The sequence below is a fragment of the Doryrhamphus excisus genome, chromosome 4 (genome assembly GCF_030265055.1).
Source record: "Doryrhamphus excisus isolate RoL2022-K1 chromosome 4, RoL_Dexc_1.0, whole genome shotgun sequence".
NCBI lineage: Eukaryota > Metazoa > Chordata > Actinopteri > Syngnathiformes > Syngnathidae > Doryrhamphus > Doryrhamphus excisus.
Window position 1 is genome coordinate 14,511,160 of NC_080469.1, and position 25,498 is coordinate 14,536,657.

Sequence of the window (25,498 nt, forward strand, 5' to 3'; positions counted from 1 at the left end):
ATTTTCAAATTCCAATGTTGCCGGGCATGCACAAAAAAAAAAATCTTTCAAATGATGGAGATGTAATAGTTCATACTATGTACACAGACATGGCACAGGTTTATACACTCATTCCAATTGACAGAAAACAATCTATTTTGTATGTTGCTTTATTGTGCGCTTACATGGTTCTTCATTAATTTACATTCTTTATATGTACACACAGATAAATAGATTTAGTATTTTTCAACATCATACAGTTTGGAGACACTAGATGTATTTCTCATGGTTTTTCCCCCCACTTAGTACTTCCATATGCTTCATCCTGTTCCCTTGGTGGAGTGACGCAATTGAATGTAAAATGATGTGCGTATTGGTAAAACAGTAGGCAGTCACAATAAAAATCACACAGCCAGGTTCTTCAGAGCTTTGAAATGCCAAAATGAAAAAAAAAACAAGAAGAAGAGACCTGTCAGCAGTACGGCTTGTGATTAAACACAAGTTGGATACAAATGGTACTCCAAGCACAAATATGCAAAGCTAACAAGTGTGTAAGTGTGCGTGTATGAGTGGAGTCTGCAGTGGTCGAAAAAGACAGGCACATCCGACACTTGCGGGGGTTGGCGGGGGGCCGGCGGGGGACCGGCAGGACACGGGGATTCTTCAGCTGAAGCTCCATGTGAAGTCATTTGTTTTGGACGGGACGGTGTTTAGAGAGGTGGAGCACCACGCTCACATGTTGAAGCTCTCGCCGCAGCCACACGTGCCTTTGATGTTGGGATTGTTGAAGACAAACTCGTTGGAGAGCTTCGACTCCACGTAGTCCATCTCAGTTCCTAGAAGGGTCAGCTGGGCTTTCTTCTCTATGAACACCTTCACACCTGCCACACGGAACAATGTGGTGTGTTATTCCTCAAACACTAACCCTTTTAAACTATTTTATGGACAGCAATAGTCCACTAATATGCAAAATTATAAAAAGATGCTCTAACCAGCTTTGTGCAAAATTCCCAAAACGGTATGTTCCCAGTAGGACTTACTAAAAGCACATTCAAACTTCCAAAATTCCAGCATCAAGGCAAGATTTTGGCCTACACTAAATGAATGTATTAAAATGGCAGAAACTGTGACAACAACATTGTAATTGTAGCTTCCATCAGGAATCAGGGAGCCCTCAAAAAGAATGCAACAGTACAAGAACACCGCTCACCATCCTGCAGCACTTCCTCATCCGATTTGTCTTTCTGTTTGGTGTAGTCCAGCGTATACGTCAGTCCGTTGCAGCCTCGCGTTCTCACGCCGACCTTTAAACCCATCTGGCAAGAAACACAAGATTCTTTCATTTAACTCTGAAGCAGCTAAAGCTAAATCTGTTTACAAACGCCTTCAGTGGCCATCATGCACATGTTGAACAATCATAAGCTTGGAAAAAGCAGCTACTTATTGGTACCTTTTTTTACCATTATGATGATATATTAGATTTATACTGACGCATACATTATCTATAGAATCAGAATTTTTTACATTTTTTATGAAAAACAACAAAAAAAATGCTAACAAACATTAGAATGCTAACACGATTGTGAAATGTACCGGGGACGCTAAATGTCCCAAACAAGTTCTCTGACCATTTTTTTTGTTATATGCACAAATGCCAAAAAGTGTTCTATATCTAGCAATGTTAAATCCTTTAAAAAATGTCATCAGTTCTTCCATATACCATTTTTGTTGATTTTAACAGTTTTTTCAAGGTAAAAAGAATGTTGTGTTCTTCGGCTATATATAGCCATTGTATATACCGAAGGACAGATTGGACTCATCTTTCACCAGAAAAAAAAGTTGTGTTTCTACCTTTTTCCATTCTTTAGTAATCAGTATTAGAACATAAGTATGTTTCAGCAAATTATCAGTTGCACTTGTTAAACTTTCCCTTCAATGCATAACCTTCTCTATGCTAGACGGCGAGATGCCTTTTCATTTTCTGGTATGCATGACGAACTCATAAAATGCCTGTTTGTGACAAAAAAGTTCCCAAAATGACATCTTTGGGAGCAAGCGGTTGAGTTGAAAAAAAAATACAAAAAAACGTAGGATTACATCTTTGGTAACAAATGAGTTAACAGGACCATATATGTCTGACTTTTTATGCTGATGGAATACTCTGAAGCTTCCAAAGTGAGCATGCACTTCTGATTGCATCATAGAATGGTGCAAGCTCGAGAAACTACGTTTTCCAATGAAGTATAACATGCCAATCATGCAAATAGGGCCGGCACAATGACCTGGCCTCGTCATGAAAATAGACGTTGGGCTGTTGGATCAGCAACTAGGAACACAATTATTAATACTCACATATTCTGGCTTGTCCTGCAACAACAACCTGATCTTGTTCACAGCTGCTGGCGTCTAGAATCAAAACAACACAACATCAAGGTCCTTTTTACAAACCAACCAACACATACATATTTTCATTGTGCTAACAATAAGCCTGTATGTTTATACAGGGTCGGGCAAAATGATCTGACACATTTGTAGGTTAAATAAAAGGCAAATAAAGTAAAGAAACAAAAAAGTGTTTTTATTTTGGAAAAGTACATCTAATGCCATTTTGCTTTGTTTCTTTATAATGCCATTGTTTTTCGTTTCTTTTTCCGTTGCTGCCATGAATTGGACAAATCAAAACAAACAAATCTGTAACTGCAACACAACAAGCGTTTTGATTGCACTTCAATTTTGGTAGACATGATGCCGTACCAGCTGGAAAACACCATCTTGTTATGGGTTACCAATTTCAGAGCTTTACAGCAGTGTTTTTCAACCTTTTTTGAGCCACGGCACGTTTTTTACATTGGAAAAATCTTGTGGCACACCACTAACCAAAAATGTTACAAAATGTCACCACGACCTCACACGTGCATCAATAAGTCCATTGGAGGAACAAGGTAGGTGTTGCCACACGGACCAATATTACATTGCTCTGCCAGTCTTTACACCACAGACACTCGACAGTAGCCACGTTTTTACTTGACAAGTTTTTTTTCTTTCAGAATGACCTTTTGGGAAACAATGGTATCCATGGAAAGGAATATTCCAATCTCTTGTCTACATGCCCCGTGAAAATCAAACAGAATAGTCAATAGGGCATGCGCAGTAAAACGTAAACACCAACATCACGTGATACCGACTTCCCCCTAGTTTTTCTTTCACTTGTTGGAATAACTCCGTATTGCCAATTTTTCGTCTGTCCAGTCTTGAAATTTAGTTTGAATCAAAAACAAACTTTGCTTAGCAGTCCAATGCCGATTGCTGGCCTCCATTTTTAAAAGTGAAGAACGTCTGGATCTGCGTGTTACGTCATATCTGAGCATGCGAAAGATATGAAAGAAAGAACGCACCCGGGATAAATTTAAACAGGAAAAGATCACATTCAATCTTGCTAATATTTTATAATTAAATATTAGCAAGACTGTTAAATAAAACTGTACTTGTGAATGGCGTATAGAAGGTTTTAGATTCTGTTCCACAGATGGCGGTAATGCACACGAAAGCTGCTTGCCAACCGTCAACAAACAACAGAAGAAGAAAAACACCACGAAGAAGAACGCAGTCTGACAACTTTCCGTTTGAGCGGGTAGAAGATACCTCAATCGGATTGGTTAAAGGAATATAAACCAAATAAACCAAATGCAATTAGAATATTTGGGTCCATGTATACTATTGACATAATGGCTATTGACATAATATTTGCAAATGATGATTAATAAATGTTAATTATAAAATGTGATATTGGATAATTCCTCACGGCACACCTGACGGTTTCTTAAGGTACACTAGTGTGCTGCGGCACAGTGGTTGAAAATCACTGCTTTACAGGGTAGCCAAACTCTAGGAGGGAGTATTCCAACTCTTCCAGTCAACACTTGAAGGCACTGCACTTCTCAATCACGAGTGGGCTCACCTCCTGGTCATTCTCTCCCTGAAGCGGGAAGATAATCAACTTGTTTGAAAATGTGGCACTTTTTGGTAGTGGAGGCTATTTCCAAAAAAATGTAACGGGTGTGTCCATAACTAGTATTGGACATTTGTCGGTGACAAACAGAACTCCAAATGAATGATAATGTTGCACTGCGGGTAAATTGGGTACGTTTGGTCTTCAACAATAAATGTTTTGATAAATCATGTCATTTTTTAAAAGGTAAACATTCATTCCTGAATTTGTATTTTTAATAACAATTCATGGTTTAAATTACGATCACTTTCTAACCAAATTTAGACAACAAAGGGACATCTTTAGGTAGACGTATTTTCAACGGCCTGAAAAAGACGGCTTATCTTTCACTTTTCAACCCAATCTAAACGTTGGTTCAATGAGGTCTTTTCAACTATTTTTTTCTGGGTGGGTTGCAAGGTTACTGCTATGTGACTGTTTTAAATGAACTCCAGTATATTGTGGAATGACGCAGAAAGTGGTAGTAAGAGTGACAGTTTCCGCACTGTGGATTAGTTAGCATAGCAGTAAGGCAGCCCCGTCGCTGATGACGACATAACAAATAACAGAATCGCATCTTAACCTATTGCCAAGTGCATGTAACACGTTGAGCCATACACACACCGTAAATTCGACAATACGTTGCGTTATTTAAAAGTTATTTAAAAGTTACGCAACATTAGATATTACGTTTACGTCACAGGTGAGCGCTAGCTTATTCCACCCAATGCTACATAACAGAGATAGGGCTAGAAGTTTCGCATATATAAAGGATGTCCCGGTAGCAAACTAATTTTCTAGCAAATATATATTACTTACCAAAGTTAGCGCTGCTCTTGTGGGAATTATCTTTCTTTTGCTGACCGCTCGGACGGTCGCTCGAACCATGGAGGCAGACATGTTTGCTCAAGTTAACATCACAACATTGGCCTGCGCATGCGTGTTACAACGGCGAGCTTGTCCTATGAGCATGGCTTTGACCGCTAAATAGCTATGTGTAACACACGTTATAAATGTATTTTTTTTGCAGTTAAAGCATCTAAACTGAAGTTTGACACGCGGTAATATTCGTCATATTGCTATTGCTGAAATAGCCTCTATACTATATATGTACAATTAGCTCGTCATAAAGAACGAACAAATGAAATAGATGGATCGAATCACGTGATAGGTGACGTCGGAAACGCTACAATGGTTATTAACCGTTAGATTAGCACCATAGACGACTGAATTACCTTGTCATTTAGATGCTGTGGTACAAAGATAATTGTTGCTATGCAACAATAGTAGGAACTAGGAACTTAAGAGAAAAATCAAAGCAGCTCTGCTGAAAGTTGCATAAAAAGTATATGAATACATATTGTAATATAAAAGAAAAACAAGCATTTAAAGGAACCAATGGAATTTGGTTTAATGACTAAAATGGATGCCAAAGCCGAACCTGGCAAGGCCACAGTTCATGAACAGCACACTGAACATCAAGCATTTGTGTCAGACAGAAAACAGAACGACTGCTACCTTCCAAACAAAAAAAAATGTACATCATCATATCATCAACCACGTTCTTTTGTAAAATTCAACCTTCCGTCAAGACAGCATGAAACCTAGACAGTTTATACTGAGTGACAAGCAGTTTTTCCCCCCTTCTCCCAGACATCCTAGCAGCAACATGAATCGAGGGCACAGACCCCAACAGTGCAGCTACCAATTTGAGGCTCCATTTATGACAAATAAATACATCTTCTACCATTCCATCACGTTCTAATTTAAGCAGTTTGCTTCTTTTTTTCCAGCTCTAATATCGAATATGCTCAAAAAAAAAACTTGAAAAACTCCAGAAAGGAGTGGGCAGTCTTACTTCGCCTTTAGTTACAGGCAAGATGGGCGGGATCAGTGTGGTTGTCTATAAAATAGAAATGGACCAGCAGTCTCTTAAAATGAAACAATGATCCTAAAATATATACATCTATACTGTGGTGACTAACAAACACAGAGAGAAAGGCTGCTTCTAAGCAGCTTTTTTTTTCCAACGAGTAGCTGAAATGGGCTTAAGGGTGTATCAGTGCAAAGGACAAATGAAATGTTAAAATATCATTTTTTAAAAATCATCTGGCCATTGTAAAAAATTATCTTATGTTCTGCCACTGAAACAATATAAATAAGAAAAAAAGACATTTATCTTTTGAATTAAATTTATCGTAATCACCATGTTCAATTCAACTGAGCTAAATGGCAGCACACTCATGTCTGAGGACAGCACCAAATTAAAACTAGCCAACAGTAAATGCTGAAGTGGTCAGATAATAATCAATTTGACTTAAACTGGTTTATAAAATGTCAAGCCATGAGGTGCATGTATAATGGCTTGCCGCCTTGTTAAAAGGAAATATTTAAAACTCCTCTGAGAAGCTGAGGCGGGGTGGAAAAAGAGAGAAAAAAAATAAAACAATTTAAAAAAGGCCCTAAGTGGCTTCAAGTCAAGACGTCTTGGCTTTGGCTTTGAAATGGGATCCTGTCAGGCTGACAGTCCCTGTTAAAGACTGACAGGGTTTGTGGCCGGTTTGTTGTCTGCCTGGACACGAGTTGAACTTCAGGGGTGTGTGTAGACACTGCTCATTCAACTGGGCTCTTCCTGTTACCGGAGCGAGCCAAATTGCGGGCAGCTAAACTACCTGGGAGGGAAAGAAAAAGAAAAAGGTAAACATTTCTATCATGGACTGAAGCATCAAGAGTTATCCGTGCAGGATCTTCCACTTATTAGGTCAGGTCACGGGGGCAGCAGCCTAAGCAGGGAAGCTCAGTCCCACTCCCCAGCTACTTTGTCCAGCTTCTCCCATCAAATGCAAAGGCCTTCCCAGGCCAGGTATATAGTGTATAGAATATAGAAATATAGTCTCTCCAACATGTCTTGGGTCTTCCTTGAGGCCTCCTACCAGTCAGATGTGCCTTGAACACCTCCCCAGGGAGGCATCCAGGAAGCATCCTGACCAGATGCCTGAGCCTCCTCATCTGACTCCGTATTCAGTCTCTGCTGGATGACAGTGGTTCTCACCCTATCTTGAAGGGAAAGTGACCCCATCCAACTCATTTTGGCCGCTTGTACCTGTGGTCTTATCCTTTTGGTCTCTACCCAAAGCTCATGACTATAGATAGGAACATAGATTGACCAGTAATACAAGAGCTTAGCCTTTCGGCTCAGCTTCCTCTTCACCATAACAGACCGATGCAGAGTGTCTTTGTTGTGATTACAACACCTAAGGTACATAAACTACTACCCTTGGGGAAGGATCGTATCCCCAACCCTGGAGATGAGACCCAATTCTGCAGCTACCAAACCAGATCCCATCAATGCCCTCATTAGGGTTCAGATTCGGGACTAGGGGTTCCTGCTGGAATGTACTGAGAACTAGTATGCAAAAACATTGCTTCTGTCAAATTGGGCCATTAAGAGGAGGTGGGCGGGATTAAGAATCTGTACTCTTGCATATTTGCTCTTGATTCTTGTCATGAGATACATACTGTATGTGTCTCTTCAAAAAGATGGGTGGGCTCAATGAACGGATCGGTTATATTGGATGATGGCAGGTTTCATATTTCAAATAGAAACAGTCAATCTTACCTGCTTGTGGACTTAATATCACATTTTGATGTTTTTTCTTCTCATCTGTTAAAGGTGAGCCCTAGAAAATAGGAAGTTCAACATGTAGATTAAACAGAATCTACAATTTTCTGAACTAAATCCATACTTGTTTCTCTCTCAAATTCCTCAAGGAGCCGGAAGGGAAGTTTTCCATCTTGGTATTTCCTTTCAGACAAGATGAGAAAGTTGAGGGCATGCTCCATCAGGGGTAGTGATGTAAAAGGTTGTTGGTAACGAAAGGTGGTGGTGTTGAACCTGCGGGGCCTCTGTAGAGCGTACAGTCCCTCTTGATGTGAGTGCTGGATCCACACAGGAAGCAACAGCGTGGTTCCGGCGGCTCTCTCCTCCTCCAGTGCTCGCTTTTGTGTCTGGACACCGGCTCCTCTCCTGTGTCGGCTCGCTCTCGGGCGCCCTCTGCCCTTCTGTCAGAGTCCTGCCTGTGTCGTGACCTGTATGAGTGGGGGGAAAAAAGCCACAACTCGTCAGTGTGGTCATTGTTTTAGGTCCCTGCCTGTTGACTGAAAGCACTCACTTCCTGCGCATGGGGCAGTCTTTCATAAAGTGGCCAATCTTGCCACAGATGCGGCAGCAGCGATCGTTGGGAGCCACTTCTCCCTCTGTGAGGACTTCGGGGTCAAAGAAATACTCCTGAGAAACATACAAACATATAAAAGACAGGTTGTCTTACATTTGAGATGACAAATGTATTTATGCAAATCAGCAGGTGGAACCATCCTCTAATCCTTGCATTTACATGTGTAACTGACATGAACAAAAAGAAAAAAAACAAACAAAAACACACTTTTGAACAAGGACACGACAAATAAATGGGACTCAACTGTCCAATCCCGTTCTGTTGTATGGAATTCATAAACATGTTCTCGGCACACTGTTTGCCATCAATTACTGTAAAGATTTTTGAAGTTCCCCAAAAACCATCATGGTGGACTTGAGGTCGCATTTTCTATATACATGCAACATTGTCAATCATTTGATAATACCACCATAGGATGAAGACTGGTCAATACCTACCATCTGACTGGTGTACTCGGGAGGAAAAACAGTCAAGGGTGTCCCAAACACTGTCCTGCCATTGATGAAAGCCTTCATGATGAAATTTGTCACTATATTAATGAAAATCAAAGAAAAGACATGAGAATGGAATTTTTTCTTTTTTTTTTAAATAAAATAAAAAATTGTGGAAGTTAGTAAAAGAAGTATACTTTTCCTGGACAGGCCAGCACCAAGATTATGATTGAGGTCGAATGGATCTGCAATAGAAGAGCATTTGTTGACAAAACAAAGTTCAACTTTTAAGATTTTAATACCATTCATACAAATACACATTTTTTTGTAACTTGTTAGTATTGGTGTATCAAGTGAGATATCTGTTGCGGCAGGAACAGTTCCAATTTCAAGCATTTTGCTCATCACATGAGCAAAGATTTTCATCATATTCATCATCATCCTCTGGTGAAAGTGATTTTGTGACTTGAACTTGTGCTGCACAAGTCACCCACTCCTAATTAAGACTGCGACATACACTGACCTTCAATCACAATGTATTTGGATGTCCACTGCTTGTTGAAAGTGGTGAGGCGGGCTTTCTGACGGATGCACACAACATGCTCTTTAAAGTCAAAGTCCTCAGTGTAGAAGCGGAGGAGACCCAGCCACAATTCCCCCACCGTCTCTGTGTTTCTGCCGTATTGTGGCCACCGACTGGGCTGCAGATGGAGTAGTAATCAAGTGTTATACAGTATCTAGCCCCATTGTGCAACATGCAAGCACCAGATACCCACAAGTGTTGTTAAATCGTCAAAGAAATACACATTCCAGCCATCCACTAACACCTCAGGCTTCTCATCACCGTCATAAAGCTGCAAAAGCAAACCACAAAAAGGTAGAAACTGAAAGAGCTGAACTAAGGAGAATCAATTACAATTTTAAACTTGGAATGTAAATGTTACAGTTACCTCTTGCAGCACCGGTACAAGAGGTGGATCACGTTGCTGGAGGAAGAACAGTACCATGAGGGTGTAGGCGTAAGATGAGAGACTGCCACGTGACGCATCACCAATGTCACACATCTGGAATTCAACACAGAAATCATAACGATGCAAAAAGCAGCAACGCTAAATGAAATCTTCTGTTCTGCAGCATACAAACCTTGGCAAACACCTTCATGATATAGCAGATGAGCTTTACTCTCCTGTCAATGGCGGCGTATGACGCTAGCAGGCGCGTGTTGTGCAGAGCCTGAGGATGCAATGTTTGGCTTTAAATTTCATTTCATTGCTTATAATTTACAATGCCCTACCAGTCTGTTGTAGAGGCTGATGTCTCCTTCAAGGCTGGTGCGAGCGTGGTAGAACTTCACAATGGGGACTTTGGCTGTAGTGATGGGCAGGATGTTCTTCAAATCTTTAAGGATGATAATGAGACAAGTCAAAAAAGGCATAAATGGCAACATTCCATTTTGTCAAAGACTGGTTGATTGTTGCTTCTAACCAGGATGTTTCCTCAGAAGCTTTGCAAGACGTTCAATTATATTGATGCAGTCAACATCCTGTAGAGACAAATCAAAAAGAATTGGAAGAAGCCATACTTATATTCTACTATTACTACATATTTATTTTACTTTAAATAAGAAAAATGTTAGAACTTTATCTTAAATTGCACTATGTCACTAAAGCTACATACCCATTGAGATATATGTAAGGGATGACATAACTTACATCAATGGTGTCCTGGCCTTCACGCACCATACAGATGTCTAGGTCACTCTGCCTGAAGCCAAACCCGTTTTTGGAAGATCCAAACAGCTGCAGCCGAGCACCTGGCCACCGTCAACAAAATTACAATTAGTTCTGTGCTATACTGGATTAATGGACAGGATGAAAGTTGCACCATCACTCTGCCTGACAAAAATGGTGAGTTAGAGTTGACTTCACCAGGGAACTGTCGTCTGATGAAGGTTTCAAGATCTTGAATGATGCACTCTCTGATCGTCAACTCCAAGTCATCTGGGGCAAAGTCCACTGGAAGGAAAGCACAAATCACACAATTCCATTAAACTAGAGGAAACCGCAAATGGTCATAAATGAGAGATTGATCTCTGAGGAGTTATGGTTGATTATATGATGAAGAATTTTCACTTGACAATGTTGTGAAAATGCATGCTTGTAGATAACGAATTGTTTACAAGCACAGATCATGAAATCACTTATCTGAGGTATTTTACAATATGCAATCAGAGTAATAACCTCCTGCTATTTCCGATGGCTCGATAAGCTTGCGAGTTTTCTTATGGCTCATGATTGGTTTCTGTCAGTGAAAGAGCTACTGTCTGCACAGTATTCAACCGATTAGTAGTACTTCTGAAGTATAGCAGAAGATTAGAACATGGTCAAAAATTTGCCTCTATACTGTATAAGCCGCAGGGTTCAAAGTTTAACAAAAGTAGTGGCCTATACACCGGAAATTACGGTAATACAAAACAAATTTAATTTCCACTGTGTGTTTGGTCACTGACAAAGATATTTATAGTGTGATTCTTGCGATATTTAACATTCTAGCTAGTTGTAGTAAGGTTTAATTTTATGTTGTAATGTAATATAATATTCTGCGGGTTGCAGTTTGAACACTACTGCCATAAGAAACAAAGCACTTTTGTTTTGTTTAAAGTGTCAGTTTTAACAAGACATTTTTATGGGCTTCTCAAATACCTGCATTTATTTGCTATGTGCAGGTGGTCTTGAAATATCAGCCCCGCAAACAGCCAGGGATCTACTGTATGTGGAATTTCGGACAGGAATATGAATCTTGCTGCACAGGCCCAATAAAACCAAACTGTTTCTCCACAAGTTTTCTCCGGGTACTCCGGTTTCCTCCCACATTCCAAAAACATGCTAGGTTAATTGGCGACTCCAAATTGTCCATAGGTATGAATGTGAGTGTGAATGGTTGTTTGTCTATATGTGCCCTGTGATTGGTTGGCGACCAGTCCAGGGTGTACCCCGCCTCTCGCCCCAAGACAGCTGGGATAGGCTCCAGCACCCCCGCGACCCTTGTGAGGAAAAAGCGGTAGAAAATGAATGAATGAATGAATGAATGTTTCTCCACAAACTCACCATAGCACTGCTCGCAGACTTTGTCAAGCACATTGAGGAAATCGGAGGTCATCTGCGGCAAAGGTTTCAGTGGCACTTTCTTGAAATCTTCTGGACAATCCTTCTTCAAATGGCCATCGCGCTTGCACAAGCTACACACAACCATGTGTGACTGACAGGGATGAAATAATATTAGCGGGATGTACACATGAAAATCTACATGTAAACTGTGTTGTTTGTACAATGAAGGAATAACATACTTTTCCTCTGGTAAAAGCTTGCTTGGTGAATTCATATGACCTTGTGTTTTGCAGCTGTTTTTTATTTTTTGGGAGCTCACTTTCAACAGCGTCGTCTAAACGTGGAGGCGAGGTGACAGCAACAACAGTCTCCTCCTCCTCTTCATCATCATTTGAAACAGGAGTGTCCAAATCAGGACCCTCTTCGTCAGACAACAGCTCCTCCCCTGAGATCTCATCCAGAGGGAAGATCTCCTCATCCTCTGTGGTGAAGCTGTCTAGGTGAGACCTTGTGTGCGTCTCCATGTCTTCATCCTCCTCCTCCTCAGAGAAGCTGCTTTTGCCCAAGTCCACCTTTTCCTTCTCACCCTCCGAGTCACTGCCATCTTCAACTTCCTCCTCTTCTTCAATGATGCAATCAGAGTCTTCAGGGCCGTTTTCTTCTTTGTTTGCAAGCTGGGACTGAATGCAGAGTCGACTCACATCCGGCAGGCATGCCTCTGCCTCACGTGACTCCTTTGCACCTTTCGCGGGTTCTTGATGCCTGCCTGCCGGCGTGTTGAGTGGCAATGCAAAGTACTTATATGTGGTTTTGAGGCAATGCAGGATGTAGTCATACATTTGCTGGCTGTTAAGAGTGCGGGCCACGTTCCTCTTTACAGCAAAGGGGTCTAACCAAGACAGGCAGACATTCGCGAGGGTCAGACAAGTTCACATCACACCAACGCCATTCATCAAATCCAACCTCCGGCTCACCTTCCACGGCGATGCGTTTCTTTGGCCAGTCTTTTAAATCCCGGGAAAGGACAGCGCTGGTCCGTACGCTGATGACATTGTCAGCCATATTGAACTCGAGGGAATAGAAGCGAAGCATTTCTACCCAGAGAAGACCCATCTCCACAGAAGGGTGTGGGTTCTGGAACACCAGTGGAACCTACAGGATAAACACACAAATTTCACATCTCAAGCCTGTACAGTTCAACTAGCAATTAATAAAAACGCAATCTTTGACTAACGTTCTTTGCAGTTCATACTTTGACGAAGGACCTCTGTTATATTTGAAAGGAGATAATTCTGCCGTGGCATTATAGAACCAGTGTCGTGGTTCATATAGCACACCAGCATGCTTATTCACAATCACGTGGTGATTGACAGACAACCAGTCCAGGATTCAGTCCGACCGTTGGTACCCTGAACAAAGGCATATGTCGGGCCCTATGATTTCAGCGGTAATCGCAGACAGCATTGCAAGTCTAATCAAAAAGGGATCTACCATTAAATGCGGAATCTCACAAAAATTGACATAATGTGAATGAAATGCTGTAATCATGAAGAAAGTTTGATACACCTCTTAAGTGTGAATGGAAGCTGGCAGGGTTAGCAGAGCATGCTAGTGCTGCGGTACGAGTGTGTTTACACAGTGTTGTGTTTTACTGCTTATTAATACAAACGAGTGTTTGCACACACACACACACACACACACACACAAACACAACAGACTTCAGGGCCTACAAAAGAAGAGCACTCTTGGCCACATACTGTCTAATTGTATGAACAAAATAAGAGTGTCTTAAATATATCTAATATAAATAACACAACTGGATTTGCATCGGTTACGGCATCTTCCTTAACACAACTGGAATTGCATCGGTTACGACGTCTTCCTTAACCGCAAGCACAGGCATTACAGTTATGGATTTTGTAGCAATGTGTGCAGAATCTGACATCCCATCAGAAAAGATAGTCAAGCTACGTCGTTTCTGAAATACTAGGCAAAACTGGCCAATGATGTATGGCATCAATATATGTAAGGATTTTTGCATTTGATTAAAAAAAACAATCTTAAAAATAATAAAAATTGAATTTCAAAACAAATTTCATCAGGACCTACATATCAAACTGAATAGATGAAGAGGATAATGCAGTTGTAAAGCTTACCTTTCCTTTCATGCAGGCGCCCTCTGATGGCTGTGTCGTGTCTTTGGATGAAGCGGTGTAAGCCCAGTGCAAATAACCATCCTCTACATGTGTAAAGTTGAAGTTTGAAAGTTTGCTGAGTGCAAATGTCTTTATCTAAAACACAACAGACCCTCATTAAGCATGACAGTGAAGGAGCAAATGCAAAAAGTGACTATTCCTGACTATTCAAAATGAAAGAAATGCACACCTCTTGGTTCAGATACGTTGGCAAGAGGGGCTCTTTGCGCTGTTGTAAAAAGTAGATGACCATGAGGGCAAATACATAGGAGGGCAGTCCACCCTCTTCTGCACGGTCTATTTGACAGATCTGCAACAGATGCAAAAACGACACATTTAACATTTAGTTATGTCACTGGCTCAAAACTACAATTACAGAATACCACCGATATGTTACCATTACTGGTTTAAAACAAATATAATAATTTTCCACAATGACAAATTAAATTGAATAAAAATTTACATTTGGCCTGAATAAGATGACTTGCGTTCAGGGCTATCTCCACACACATAAAAGCAGTCTGTGTGCACACACACACATTACATTGGGTGTAGCATACATGCTCAAGAGTCAGTCAAGGAAGGGATTTCATGCCTGTTCGAAAGTTACTGTGCTACAGGCAGACGCGTAACGGTGGCAAACAATCAGTTTATTTAGACAACTCGTAAACAGGAACTGGATCGTTACCTTTGCCCAATGTCGCAGTACAAGAACCAATGGAGGGAGGAGATGCTCACGCATGGCTAGAGAAGCAAGATAAGAGGTGGTTTGGAATGCATTTTCATTCCCTGCACTCACTTTGCAGATGAGGCCACTGCAAAGAAAAAAAAAACATTTAGTTTACTGGCACTGTGCTATTATGTCACATGTAATTGAAATATATGTTGCCATATTCGGTGTGGCCAGCAGGAGTATGCACCTCTTCTTTTCTTTGCAGATGACTACAGGCACCCGAGCGTGAAAATCGGCTTCCTGGTCAACAAAAAGAGCTGAGGGCAAGAGGCAAAAACATTAACAGAATAAACCAGCATTTTTGGCATCCGAGAGTATAATTTTCACTCACGGCTCACAGCGAGGCACTCCTTGACCGACAACAAGACATCTGGCTGATGCATCTGTGAATACAATTCAATTCAATTTCAAAGCCTTTACACAACATAGGTACAATATATATCAGATAAGAATTGGGAGTCTTCTTTAAACAACTCATCCAAACAAAAAAATGAGTATTTCTGACATTGATTCACACTAACTCACACTGGGCTACTCACGTGAGGTGGATACTGAATGTCAATGTTGACATCAGAATCCTTAAATCCAAATTTAGTGCAAGATGATCCATATAACCGAAGCCTGATCTCTACAAAAGTGAACAGGTAATACTTTAAGTCCAACTTACTTACATTCAAGATTAAAAAAAGACCAGGACACACTGTCCTTGTGAGGTGGCTTACCAGGCAGAACGGACAGTAGGAGGTCTTGCATGAGGGACACAACATTTCGTCTGCTCTGTACATCGCTGTCATCCATCCCATGCTCACGGACTACAGCTTTTAGAGCAGCATTCAATGCACCAACATGCTCCGGGTCAGGAGGCAGGATCTCAGTCAGCATCTGATGCTCTTGCTTCTCCTGCAGACAGAAAACATTCAGCTTGCCATGCTACAAAAGTCTGTGCAAGCAACCTCTATATCTCAAGTTGGCGACAGAAATTTCTGTGATAAGCCACAGTTAGAAAAGATACTCTTGCTCTCACCTTGAGTCTCCGCTTGTGCCGCTTGTCAAAGCAATGGCTGTTGGCGTCGGACACAGAGTCAAGGTGAACGTCGCAGAGGGCGCAGGTGTAAAGTGCATTGGGGTTGCTGTTGGACTTCTGGTTTTTAAAAAAAGGTGAAAAAAGGTGGGAGGGGCGAGGGTAAGAAATATCTTCAATAAAGCCATGTTGAGCGACCACCTCCTCATCTTTCTCATTGCGTCTCTAAATGTAACAATAATAACATTCAAGCAAACAGAGCTGTGGTATCAGAATTGTATCAGTATTGGCAGATATCTAAATTCAGGTGCAGGATTGCTTCATCCCTATTGGACTTCAATGTAAAGGCTGGAGCTCTGCCAACGAGCCGTCATTCAAATACATAGTGGGAGCTGTAAATTTGCATGACTTTTTTTTTTTTACCCACAAACTGCGAGTATTTATAATTTTTTGGAAAACCGTGATTCAGGATGCGATGTTCAAACCGCGATGGAGCTGTGTTAAACTCAGGTGTCCTTTTAACACACTGAAGAGGTTATTTTATGAACAATAAACAGCATGAGGTCTCTGTACCTTCTTCAGAGAGTAGATCTCATCTCTATTTAGACAACTCTCGACCATATCTTTGACCGGGTGTGTGGCCTCGTCACTTGCAAGGTCCCTGTCTTCTTCAGCAAAAACTCTGCCCTTGTTTCTTGGTCTACGTCTATTGCCTTTTGGGGGCAAAAGAACAATTAAATTAACATTCAGGACATAAACATGGCAAAGCAAACAAAGAACAGAAATGCAGTCTTTAAATACAGATTTTCCAGTCTCACCAGATTTACGAGCATTTCCATCAGGATCCCTCCTCCACTGGTCCCTGTCCTCACGTGGACCTCCATCACGGCCATTCCTGCTCCAGTTCGACTGTTGCTGTGAACGCTCTCTCCAGTTATCTTCTCGACCTACTCCACTGTTTTCCGGACTCCAGAACCGATGTAGATCATCCCTATGCAAGGGGCTGTGTCCACCTCTGAAGCCTCCAGGGGAATACGCTAAAGGGCCCAGTCCTCCCCTCTTCGGGCTGGCTCGGTATGGACCCCCCTGACCCCTCTTACCATGCTGTGGCCCATCTGGTCTGAAGGGTTGTCCTCTACCCTGGCTCCTCCAGTTGTCTGCAACTGCTCCCCTCTCCCAGCTGCCTTGCCCTGTCCAGTTGGGCCTATCAGGGTTCTCCATAATGCACTATAAGCTAAAACTGCAAAACATGAAGATTCAATTCATACACAATCATACGGTTAGCTTTCATGTTTACCAGCAGCTTGTAATTGAAGCTCCTGTTTAATTATGCAACAGAGTTTATTTTTGTTGTCATTTGAACCACCAACAATAATGCAGTGACGTGAAAACTAGTGGTCTTTAAGTGTTGACGTTCAAAAAGTGCAGCGTCAAGCTTCCTTGCAGACTTCTTGCAAGACTGTTATGTCATGGCGTTAGCATTGGACTAGCATGCTACCGTATGCGCAGTGCTTGTTCGAGTCTCACTTTAGCTTCTTCTTCCAGGACACGGTGGTTCATAATACCACTAAACACATAAACATGAACAAGATACTTTAAATGTGACACGTATTTGCGCCTACAACTAAAGTCAATGTTTGTCGAACAGCCTTCTAGCTAGGCTACCTAGCAAACAAGCTAGGAGCTGCTAGCCACTGGTGCTAGTTCAGTCAGCATAGTTGGTTAAACCGTTCACCTCGAATATGTATTTTCATAGTACGCCGCTACTTCCTATCTATAATAAATGACATTTCCATACCTTTAAAATGATGATAGATGACATAGTTGTAGATTGGGCGATATATTTTAAGGGTGGTCTTGTATTGAGTTTACGAGAAAGTGTACGGCTCGTCCGTTTAGTAGCAACGAACATTCATGTTCCGCCCACAGCAGCGAATGGGTTCGGATGTATAGATAAACGTTTAAAAAATATAACCAAACAGCTTAGATGTGATACATTAAAAATAATAACTATTAGTAATTACAAAAAATATTCTTCTAAAGATTCAAGTTTTTTTCAGCTGTTTGTTTGGTTGCCTTAATTGTCAAGTATTGACATATGGTCCAATCTGTCCTCCTGTCGTCACCTCCCCGTTACCGTGGTAACATGTGGAGAGGAGCGAACAAGCGGGGAAGATCCCGGGAAAAGTGACGTCACTGAGTCGAACTCCCCTCACCTTCCAGTGGGCAACCTGACCTTAGCAGACGGGCCAGTGGAGGTCGATTAAACCGGAGATGGTTCTCATTAAAGGCGATGACGGTTCTGTTCACAAACGCGTGAAGGCGAGCTCCGCACAGCAGGCGGACCGGTACCGGAAGCAGAAACTAGTGTCCAGATTGGGCGACTCCGGTTTCGAGGAGGACTTGGCAACTTGCTCCCCGATTTGTTCTTCTTCCACCCGGACAGTCCCATGGCCGCTCCATGAAGATCCAGCAGCAGGACAACAGTCCATTTGGTACCTCCAGTATGGGGACATTGGATACAGGATCCAGAGGGAGAGGGAGACACTCTTTTATCCGTGCAAAAGTCTTGTTCTGCAGCCACAAGTAGGATATCTACCATCTCATCTAGCTTCAAATAATCAGCAATAACTTTCAATAACTTTTAGTATAATGTGTAATATATTTATATATTAAATTCTGCATCGATTTTCATCAAACCTTTTGGAACATCATCATCATGTATTTGTGTCAGTAAAGTACTGATGACAAAACCCAGTGTTATACATAACACTATACATAATGAAGATTATGTACATTCCTCCCTGCTCTTGTGTACAGGTCACAACAGAAGCACGCTGCAAGCTGGTCAGCTGGCTCATCCCCGTCCACAAACACTTCCGTCTGTCTTTTGAGTGCTGCTGCCTGGCTGTGAACATAATGGACAGGTTCCTGGCGTGCACACCGGTCGCTGCAGACTGCTTTCAGCTTCTAGGTGTCACCGCGCTGCTCCTCGCCAGCAAAAAGGTGCATATATATATATATATATATTTATACTATATATATATACAGTCTATTCTAAGATAACTAGAGTCCTCCCTGCAGGACAAACGTGGTGGATATTATTACTGTAGATATTAGAAATGTTATCGTTCAGATAAATGCATTATTCACACAGACATTGGTCAAAAGAGTTGGGGAAATGAAATGAAAAAAATACTGCATTAAAAACACTACCAGAACTGCATCAAAATGCCTCGCCAATTCACAACCTGTATTAACACGATTAGCAGTCATACAAGTGTAAAAAGAAGTGTAACATGTAAAAACTGAAAAACAACAGTGGTGTGCTGTTAGGGCCTGCAAAGTCTTCTCTGCTGGCCTGAACACTATCAGAACAACTGAAAGTCTTGTATTAGTTTCATGAAATTGTAAGATTTATTCTAAACAGTGTATTATCTTTATGTCTTTTGGCTGCTATATATTTTCGTCCAATCATATTTCATCTTCTGTGTGTTGCCCAGAGCCTTCATAATCAGGAATGTTGGCCCATGTCACTTACACAGTATTAGCAAAAGTCAGATTTCAGATTCACCTCACAAGGCCAGCTAGCTGGCCCACAGTGGCATCAGCATTTTTGCCTGAAAGCCTATTCCCAGACACTTGAGTTACCAGTGCCCTCAGACACATTATCACTGAGCTGCACAGCGCTTTGGTGATCTTGTACCAACACAAAGGAGATGGACACAGTGTTGTTCATGGTTCTGTGTGCGTTATATAAACAAATATACACTGCATAAGTCAGCTTTGGAAAGGATTTGTTTTTGTTGTGCAAGGAAAATGTTAAGAGGACACAAATGTTATAAATAAAGTTGTATTGAATGTATATGCGTGTCTCCCCCAGGTGGAGGTGGGCTCCCCAAGTATTAGCGATCTCTTGTCACTGTGCTGTGACGCCTTCACCAAGGGGCAGCTCTGCAACCTGGAGTGTCTGATTCTGTTGCGCCTCCACTTCCGCCTGGGGTCGCCTACCCTGGCCTTCTTCCTGGACTACTACACCAACCACATAGAGGCTGTGGACAAAAGCGTGCCCAGGCAGTGTGGCAACCTGGCCCGGAAGGTGTGTGAATTGAGCCTAGCCGACTACGCCTTCAACAAGTACGCCCCGTCTCTAACTGCCGGTTGTGCACTGAGCCTCGCATGTGAGTTACTCCAACCTGGGCTTCTGCAGACAGCAAAGAACACAACATCCCCGTGGGACAGCATGATGGAGACTCAATGTGAGGCAGACAAAACTTCAGCACACCAGAGACCTGATCTGGCTCAGGAGTGCACAGAAAACCTGAAACTACTGCTTGCACTCAACCGGGAGTCATTGGAGGTGCTCTCCGACATGTGAAGTCAAGGCTTACATGGAGGAAAGTACCACATTTCTATGACAGACTGTTTCAGTATTGTATAACATTTTGCTAATGATGATTACTTATTATACTGTATATACCTGAGTGTCACTGTGTGAAAAATTAAATGATGCATTGATATTTTGGAAACAAACCCATGTAGACATTCTAAGAAGTGATGTAGATTTCAAGAAAAATCTGCATTACAGCTTTGTGATAGAAATGAAACAATATATTGTTTAATTTCTATCACAAAGGAAAAGTAGTATACTACTTTTCCTCATAGTCCAGGGTGTACCCCGCCTCTCCCCTGAAGTCTGCTGGGAGAGGGTCCAGCATACCCCTGCGACCCGAGTGAGGATAAGTGACATAGAAAATGGATGGATGGATGATATTTGCATAAAATGTAAATAAAAATGAATAAAAACTTTGTAAACTTAATATTTTGACTTTATTCTCAGCAAATTAAAGGCATTCTTTCTGCATTTTTTGTGTTCATTTTGCAACAATTTCAACTTTCCTTTTGTACATTTTTGTAATGATGACTTCTATTGCCATTATATATTTTTTGACTTTATTCTTGTAACAGTATACATTTCCCCCCAAAATGACAACTTTATTCTTTGTGTTCTCATAATATTAGTATTTTTCCTTTAATATTTTAACTCTATGCTACTAAAATTATATAATTTTCAGTTTAAGAGTTTATTGTAATACAATGGCCATTTTCTCTCTTTTTTTCTTAATATTTTGACTTTATTCTTGTAAAATTTTCTTTCAATTTCTGCTGTTGCTTTTTTTACAAGTAATAATTTTAAAAATATTGCAACTTTCTTCTTGTAAATTTTCTTCTCATAATACACTTTATTCCTGTAATATTCTACTGTATTTTTCCACTACCTAATTTTCTAAAAATGACACTAGAAATGACACAATTCCTTGATTTTATTGTTTTTCATAATATTATGACATAAAAATGACTTTTTTCTTTAATATTTCAACATCATGCGACTACAATGACATAATTTCTCCGCATGCATTGACTTTTTTCTCTGTTAGAGTTTTCTCTGTATATTTTGACAACATTTGCTATATATATCAATATATGTTTCACAACACTGTTTTGGGGAATTTACAACAATTCCTTTGAAGTTCTGTTTATTTTTAGAATTTCACAGCAAATGCAGTCATGCATCCTTGTACAGAATCATACTACTCTCTATATCATACCATCTCTCCGTCTTTGGCAGCATGGGTGGATGTAAACTTCTGACCTCAACTATATAAAAACCAATTGCCATTGGTAGAGTTTAATTTCCTAAATCTATATCAATGTCATTAAAGCTGAAATAAAATAATCAACCAAGCGGGAAAGTTTTTTACCATGTATGAATGCATAAAAGAGCACTCAACAAGTTACAAATATAATGCTAAACTACATGTTAAATATAGGCTGTGTCTTTTAAAGTGAAATAAACCATTTCAAGCTGAAAATTTCAACTTCAGAATCAGAATCAGAAAAGGTTTATTGCCATGTATGATCAAACACATACTAGGAATTTGTTTTGGTATAGTACGTGCAGACATATCTATTAAAAAAGAATGAAAAATACAAAATATACAGAATAACAGTATAAATACTTGTGGGTATATTCATTATCTATGAATCCCATAACAAGTGGCCAAAACCTACTATACATTTTCATGACATGGACATTGTCAGTTGTTGTATTATTGTATTTCCTGCGCACCACACAGGGAGGCTCTTTTATCTCGCTAATCCATTACGCGTGGCAGCTCCATCTGCTGACAGTGTCGACCACACAAGTGCACTCAGCGTGAAGAACCCACCGGGCTTCTCCTCTTCTTGTTTGCTTACTCGTGGAAGGCATTTGTCACAAGTGTTTGCTGACCTGTCTGCTTTAATTGCCCTTTTCCTTTTCCACTTCTACTGGCCTTGACCTCTTTTGCAAGGGGGGATTTTACGCGTCATAATTACGCATGGTGGAAAAATTGTGGAAGAAGGTGCGTATTAGGATTTACGCAAGGGAGGTGGATGCTTTTTTTGTTAAGCATGAAACAATGAACATTGTGCGCTACAGACAGCATATTTGGTAAAGTGGAGTGAGGGGGTTGCGTCTGGAGTTGCAACTGCTGCAATGGCGCCCTTTACGCGCGCTCCTAATTCTCACTTCAGCCCAAGAAAGACCGTTGGTCCCCTTCAGCGCAATCTCCGAGGACGCCTTCAGCCCCTAGAGACCGAGCTGTTCTACATGTGATTGGGCCACAATGTGAATCCGCGCCACGAACCGGGAGAATGTCTCCTTATATGAACCCAAATTCAGAAGTGGCGCAAACAAGAGGTGAAGGGGGTATGAAGATGCACGGCGTGACGAGTTTCTTTGGTGTTTTGGGGAGGCCCCCAGCAGCCAACAAGGTAGGCAACTTGGTGTTGAAAGAAGATGAACATAATTCTAATGAATTATTATTAATTGGTGCAGGCTAAAGTGCCTAGAAGCAGCAGTCCTGTCACTGTGTATGTGGAGCTCCCGTGTAACATTGAACAAGGTTTGCGCACCACTTTCCCCCTTTTTTAACCACTCATATCTAAATTCATGACGTCTCACTTTTTTTTAGCCTTTCCTACAATTGCATGGGACGATTTAGAAGACTGCACAAGCATAACCAGAAGAGAGAGCGACTCACTGGGCTCACAGGTAAGAACACTTAGATTAAATAGAAGGAGTAAAACAAATCAGGTGGCACATCTGCAGTTGCGCATCACTCCCAGTCTGTTAATGTTTCACAAGGTGCGCTGGAATCCTGCACAAATAAGCATGGTGCAAGCTTTTGTCAGCTGCCCTGAACGCATCACATACATTCACTAGACATGATTGCCAGTGCATGTGTCAAGCCTTACTATCCTGCCTGGTGGTCCTGGTGGGACCCTCAGGTCAGTTTTTTTTTTTAAATTAAAATTTAACTGTATTATTAATATTAATTATATTTTCCCCTCCCAACAGGTGAATGAATCTGATGGAGATGAGCAAGACTTTGGGGATTTTGCGCTGGATTTTATAGCCGGTAAGAACCAAAACATTAAAAAAAATTAAATGTGAGAAATGTTGGGTTTAATCTTATGATGCTGTTTGACTGTCAGATTCCCCAGCCACTCTGGAGAGCAGCCTGTGCCCTGCAGAACTGATCCCCTTTCAGGGCTGCATCATACCTCCCCTCACCCCTCAGCCTGTCGTCTCTCCTGCAGAGGACAACCTGCTTCCTAATGCTTCCACGGAGATTAACAACCAGGATGGAGCACTTTGGAAGGGCAGGATCGGAGGTTCTGTGGAAGTCAATAACAAGGTAATACTATATGTTATTGAATGCTTAATAATAGGGGGCACTAGGTTTAATTGCCCCATTCTAGGCTTTGGTACAACCTCATTTATGAATATGAGGTCATATGTATATGACAACTGCTCTTAAAAGAGTCGTAATGTGATTGATTGTAGAGATGGTTGGTGTGTTTTCTACAAATAAATCACTGTAACCATACATTTATCCCAAATCTAAACTGTTCTTCCTCATTACATGTGCAGCATTTCCCAAATTGGTGTGTAATGTAATTCTTGCTTAAAACATGTACCCCTACTGTGTTGCCAGCTATTATTTTCCAGACAAACGCACCACATGGTGGTGCTGTTTTTAAACCCATTACATCAGTTTGGCTTCAAATTTCTCACCAATTTCTGCACTGTAACTTTAGGGTGTGAATCAACTGACTCAACACCAAATTTGGTACAGGCCTTAAGGGGGATGACAAGCACAATTTTGTCAAATTTCAGCAAGATTGGTTGAAAATCGGCAGCACGGCGGACGAGTGGTTAGCGCACAGACCTCACAGCTAGGAGACCCGAGTTCAATTCCACCCCCGGCCATCTCTGTGTGGAGTTTGCATGTTCTCCCCGTGCATGCGTGGGTTTTCTCCGGGTACTCCGGTTTCCTCCCACATTCCAAAAACATGCTAGGTTAATTGGCGACTCCAAATTGTCCATAGGTATGAATGTGAGTGTGAATGGTTGTTTGTCTATATGTGCCCTGTGATTGGCTGGCGACCAGTCCAGGGTGTACCCCGCCTCTCGCCCGAAGACAGCTGGGATAGGCTCCAGCACCCCCGCGACCCTTGTGAGGAAAAAGCGGTAGAAAATGAATGAATGAATGAATGGTTGAAAATCATGACAGTTATTTAACCATAACTGATCTCAATGTGTGTGTGCTGTGTTCCCATGAAGGTTGATGAGACTCTGCAGAGAAGACAAGAGAGTGAGGAGAAGAACCTTCACTTGAGGCAGCTGGCATGCAGAGCAAAGCTGCTGGCTTCTGTGCTTGAGGTGAGTGAGACATGCCAGGTAGAAAGTAGACACATCATCCTGTAGGAATGTCGTCTTCATCTGAGGGTCTTCATGTGTCCCCTGTTAGAAACTAATGACCGTCAGAGAGACAGCGATGCCATGCAGTGGTAAAGCAATGAGTCCCTGCAAGAGGCAGCGACTGGACCACGAGGAATGCGAGACCTCAGATTCCGTGGAGGAGATGCTGAGAGACGTCAGCACACGCTGCAACGCTGTGCTGCACGCCTCTGCAGGCATGAACATCCCACAGCAAGACTCAAACACCATCCCAGTGTATGGCTCCTTCTCAGGCCTTCAGACCTCCATATGCAAGGAAAGCAGTGCAAGCATGGACGAGTCGGAAGAGAGCGTCTCGTCTTTCCGCACTTCAGTAAGAGAACACAGCACGATAAGGACACAGGTGTTCCCACACGGCCGGGCTTTCACCTCCAGCACCCAGCAAGGAGGATACCGCTTTCGCTGGGTCCCCAACCACAGCTGAAAACAAAAACAAACACTATTTACTGAGTGACATGTAAGGAGCTGTAAGGAAGTGTGGGTGGGCAAATGATGTCAATGCTTAACTTATAATCTCCGTAAATGATTACATGATGTCTTCCTCAGGTAGCTTGTAAGCTAATCAGTCAGAGGTAGTGCCTGACAAAGGAAATGACACTGCCCTGCATTTGTTTACATTGTGTTTCTGTTTACATGCCTCCAAATGTAATTATCTCAAGCCAAACAATTTAATTTTGTCAACATTTGCTTTGCTTTTTTTTGTATTCCAATGTTATTTTTTGCATGCTTGGTAAGTCCACTTGAACTGTGGATGGGAGTTTGTTGTGACATGAGGACTTTGGGAATGTAAATAAATGGAAAGAAGAAACTTTCCTTGTTTGAGCAGTGAAACAAAAGTAACCCCATGACCTCTACTGAGGAGCATGGACTTCCTTTGTGTGTCTACATGGATGCATGGTCAAGAAAGACCACAGAGGCATGATGCATCACCATCAACATCCTTCTTTATATCCTTGTTCTT

The 25,498-nt window shown here is 41.5% G+C and overlaps 4 protein-coding genes across 4 annotated transcripts; 2 read left to right on the top strand and 2 right to left on the bottom strand.

Annotated features, from left to right (window-relative positions):
* Positions 1–135: 135 nt before the first annotated feature.
* Positions 136–4,954, bottom strand: isca1 (iron-sulfur cluster assembly 1). Its single transcript, XM_058071470.1, has 4 exons — positions 4,787–4,954; positions 2,332–2,385; positions 1,190–1,295; positions 136–860 (listed from the first exon to the last, which is right to left on the bottom strand). The coding sequence occupies exons 1-4, from the start codon at positions 4,865–4,867 to the stop codon at positions 712–714; spliced, it is 390 nt and encodes a 129-aa protein (XP_057927453.1). The 5' UTR covers positions 4,868–4,954; the 3' UTR covers positions 136–711.
* A 398-nt stretch (positions 4,955–5,352) lies between these two features.
* On the bottom strand, positions 5,353–17,951 carry tut7 (terminal uridylyl transferase 7). Its single transcript, XM_058071352.1, has 29 exons — positions 17,488–17,951; positions 16,508–16,929; positions 16,263–16,402; positions 15,693–15,809; positions 15,391–15,568; positions 15,208–15,296; positions 15,000–15,051; positions 14,856–14,925; positions 14,624–14,750; positions 14,126–14,245; positions 13,897–14,031; positions 12,715–12,892; positions 11,980–12,629; positions 11,741–11,891; positions 10,562–10,648; positions 10,346–10,446; positions 10,119–10,176; positions 9,928–10,031; positions 9,777–9,866; positions 9,584–9,697; positions 9,410–9,487; positions 9,157–9,334; positions 8,831–8,878; positions 8,640–8,731; positions 8,140–8,255; positions 7,863–8,056; positions 7,714–7,772; positions 7,587–7,647; positions 5,353–6,639 (listed from the first exon to the last, which is right to left on the bottom strand). The coding sequence occupies exons 2-29, from the start codon at positions 16,908–16,910 to the stop codon at positions 6,581–6,583; spliced, it is 3,849 nt and encodes a 1,282-aa protein (XP_057927335.1). The 5' UTR covers positions 16,911–16,929; positions 17,488–17,951; the 3' UTR covers positions 5,353–6,580.
* On the top strand, positions 17,262–20,222 carry LOC131128468 (cyclin-O protein B). The gene is made up of 3 exons (XM_058071353.1): positions 17,262–18,275; positions 18,510–18,695; positions 19,573–20,222. The coding sequence occupies exons 1-3, from the start codon at positions 17,964–17,966 to the stop codon at positions 20,065–20,067; spliced, it is 993 nt and encodes a 330-aa protein (XP_057927336.1). The 5' UTR covers positions 17,262–17,963; the 3' UTR covers positions 20,068–20,222.
* A 2,163-nt stretch (positions 20,223–22,385) lies between these two features.
* mcidas (multiciliate differentiation and DNA synthesis associated cell cycle protein) lies at positions 22,386–24,961 on the top strand. The gene is made up of 7 exons (XM_058069988.1): positions 22,386–22,505; positions 22,570–22,636; positions 22,706–22,785; positions 23,092–23,152; positions 23,229–23,431; positions 24,361–24,459; positions 24,548–24,961. The coding sequence occupies exons 1-7, from the start codon at positions 22,386–22,388 to the stop codon at positions 24,959–24,961; spliced, it is 1,044 nt and encodes a 347-aa protein (XP_057925971.1).
* Positions 24,962–25,498: the final 537 nt, after the last annotated feature.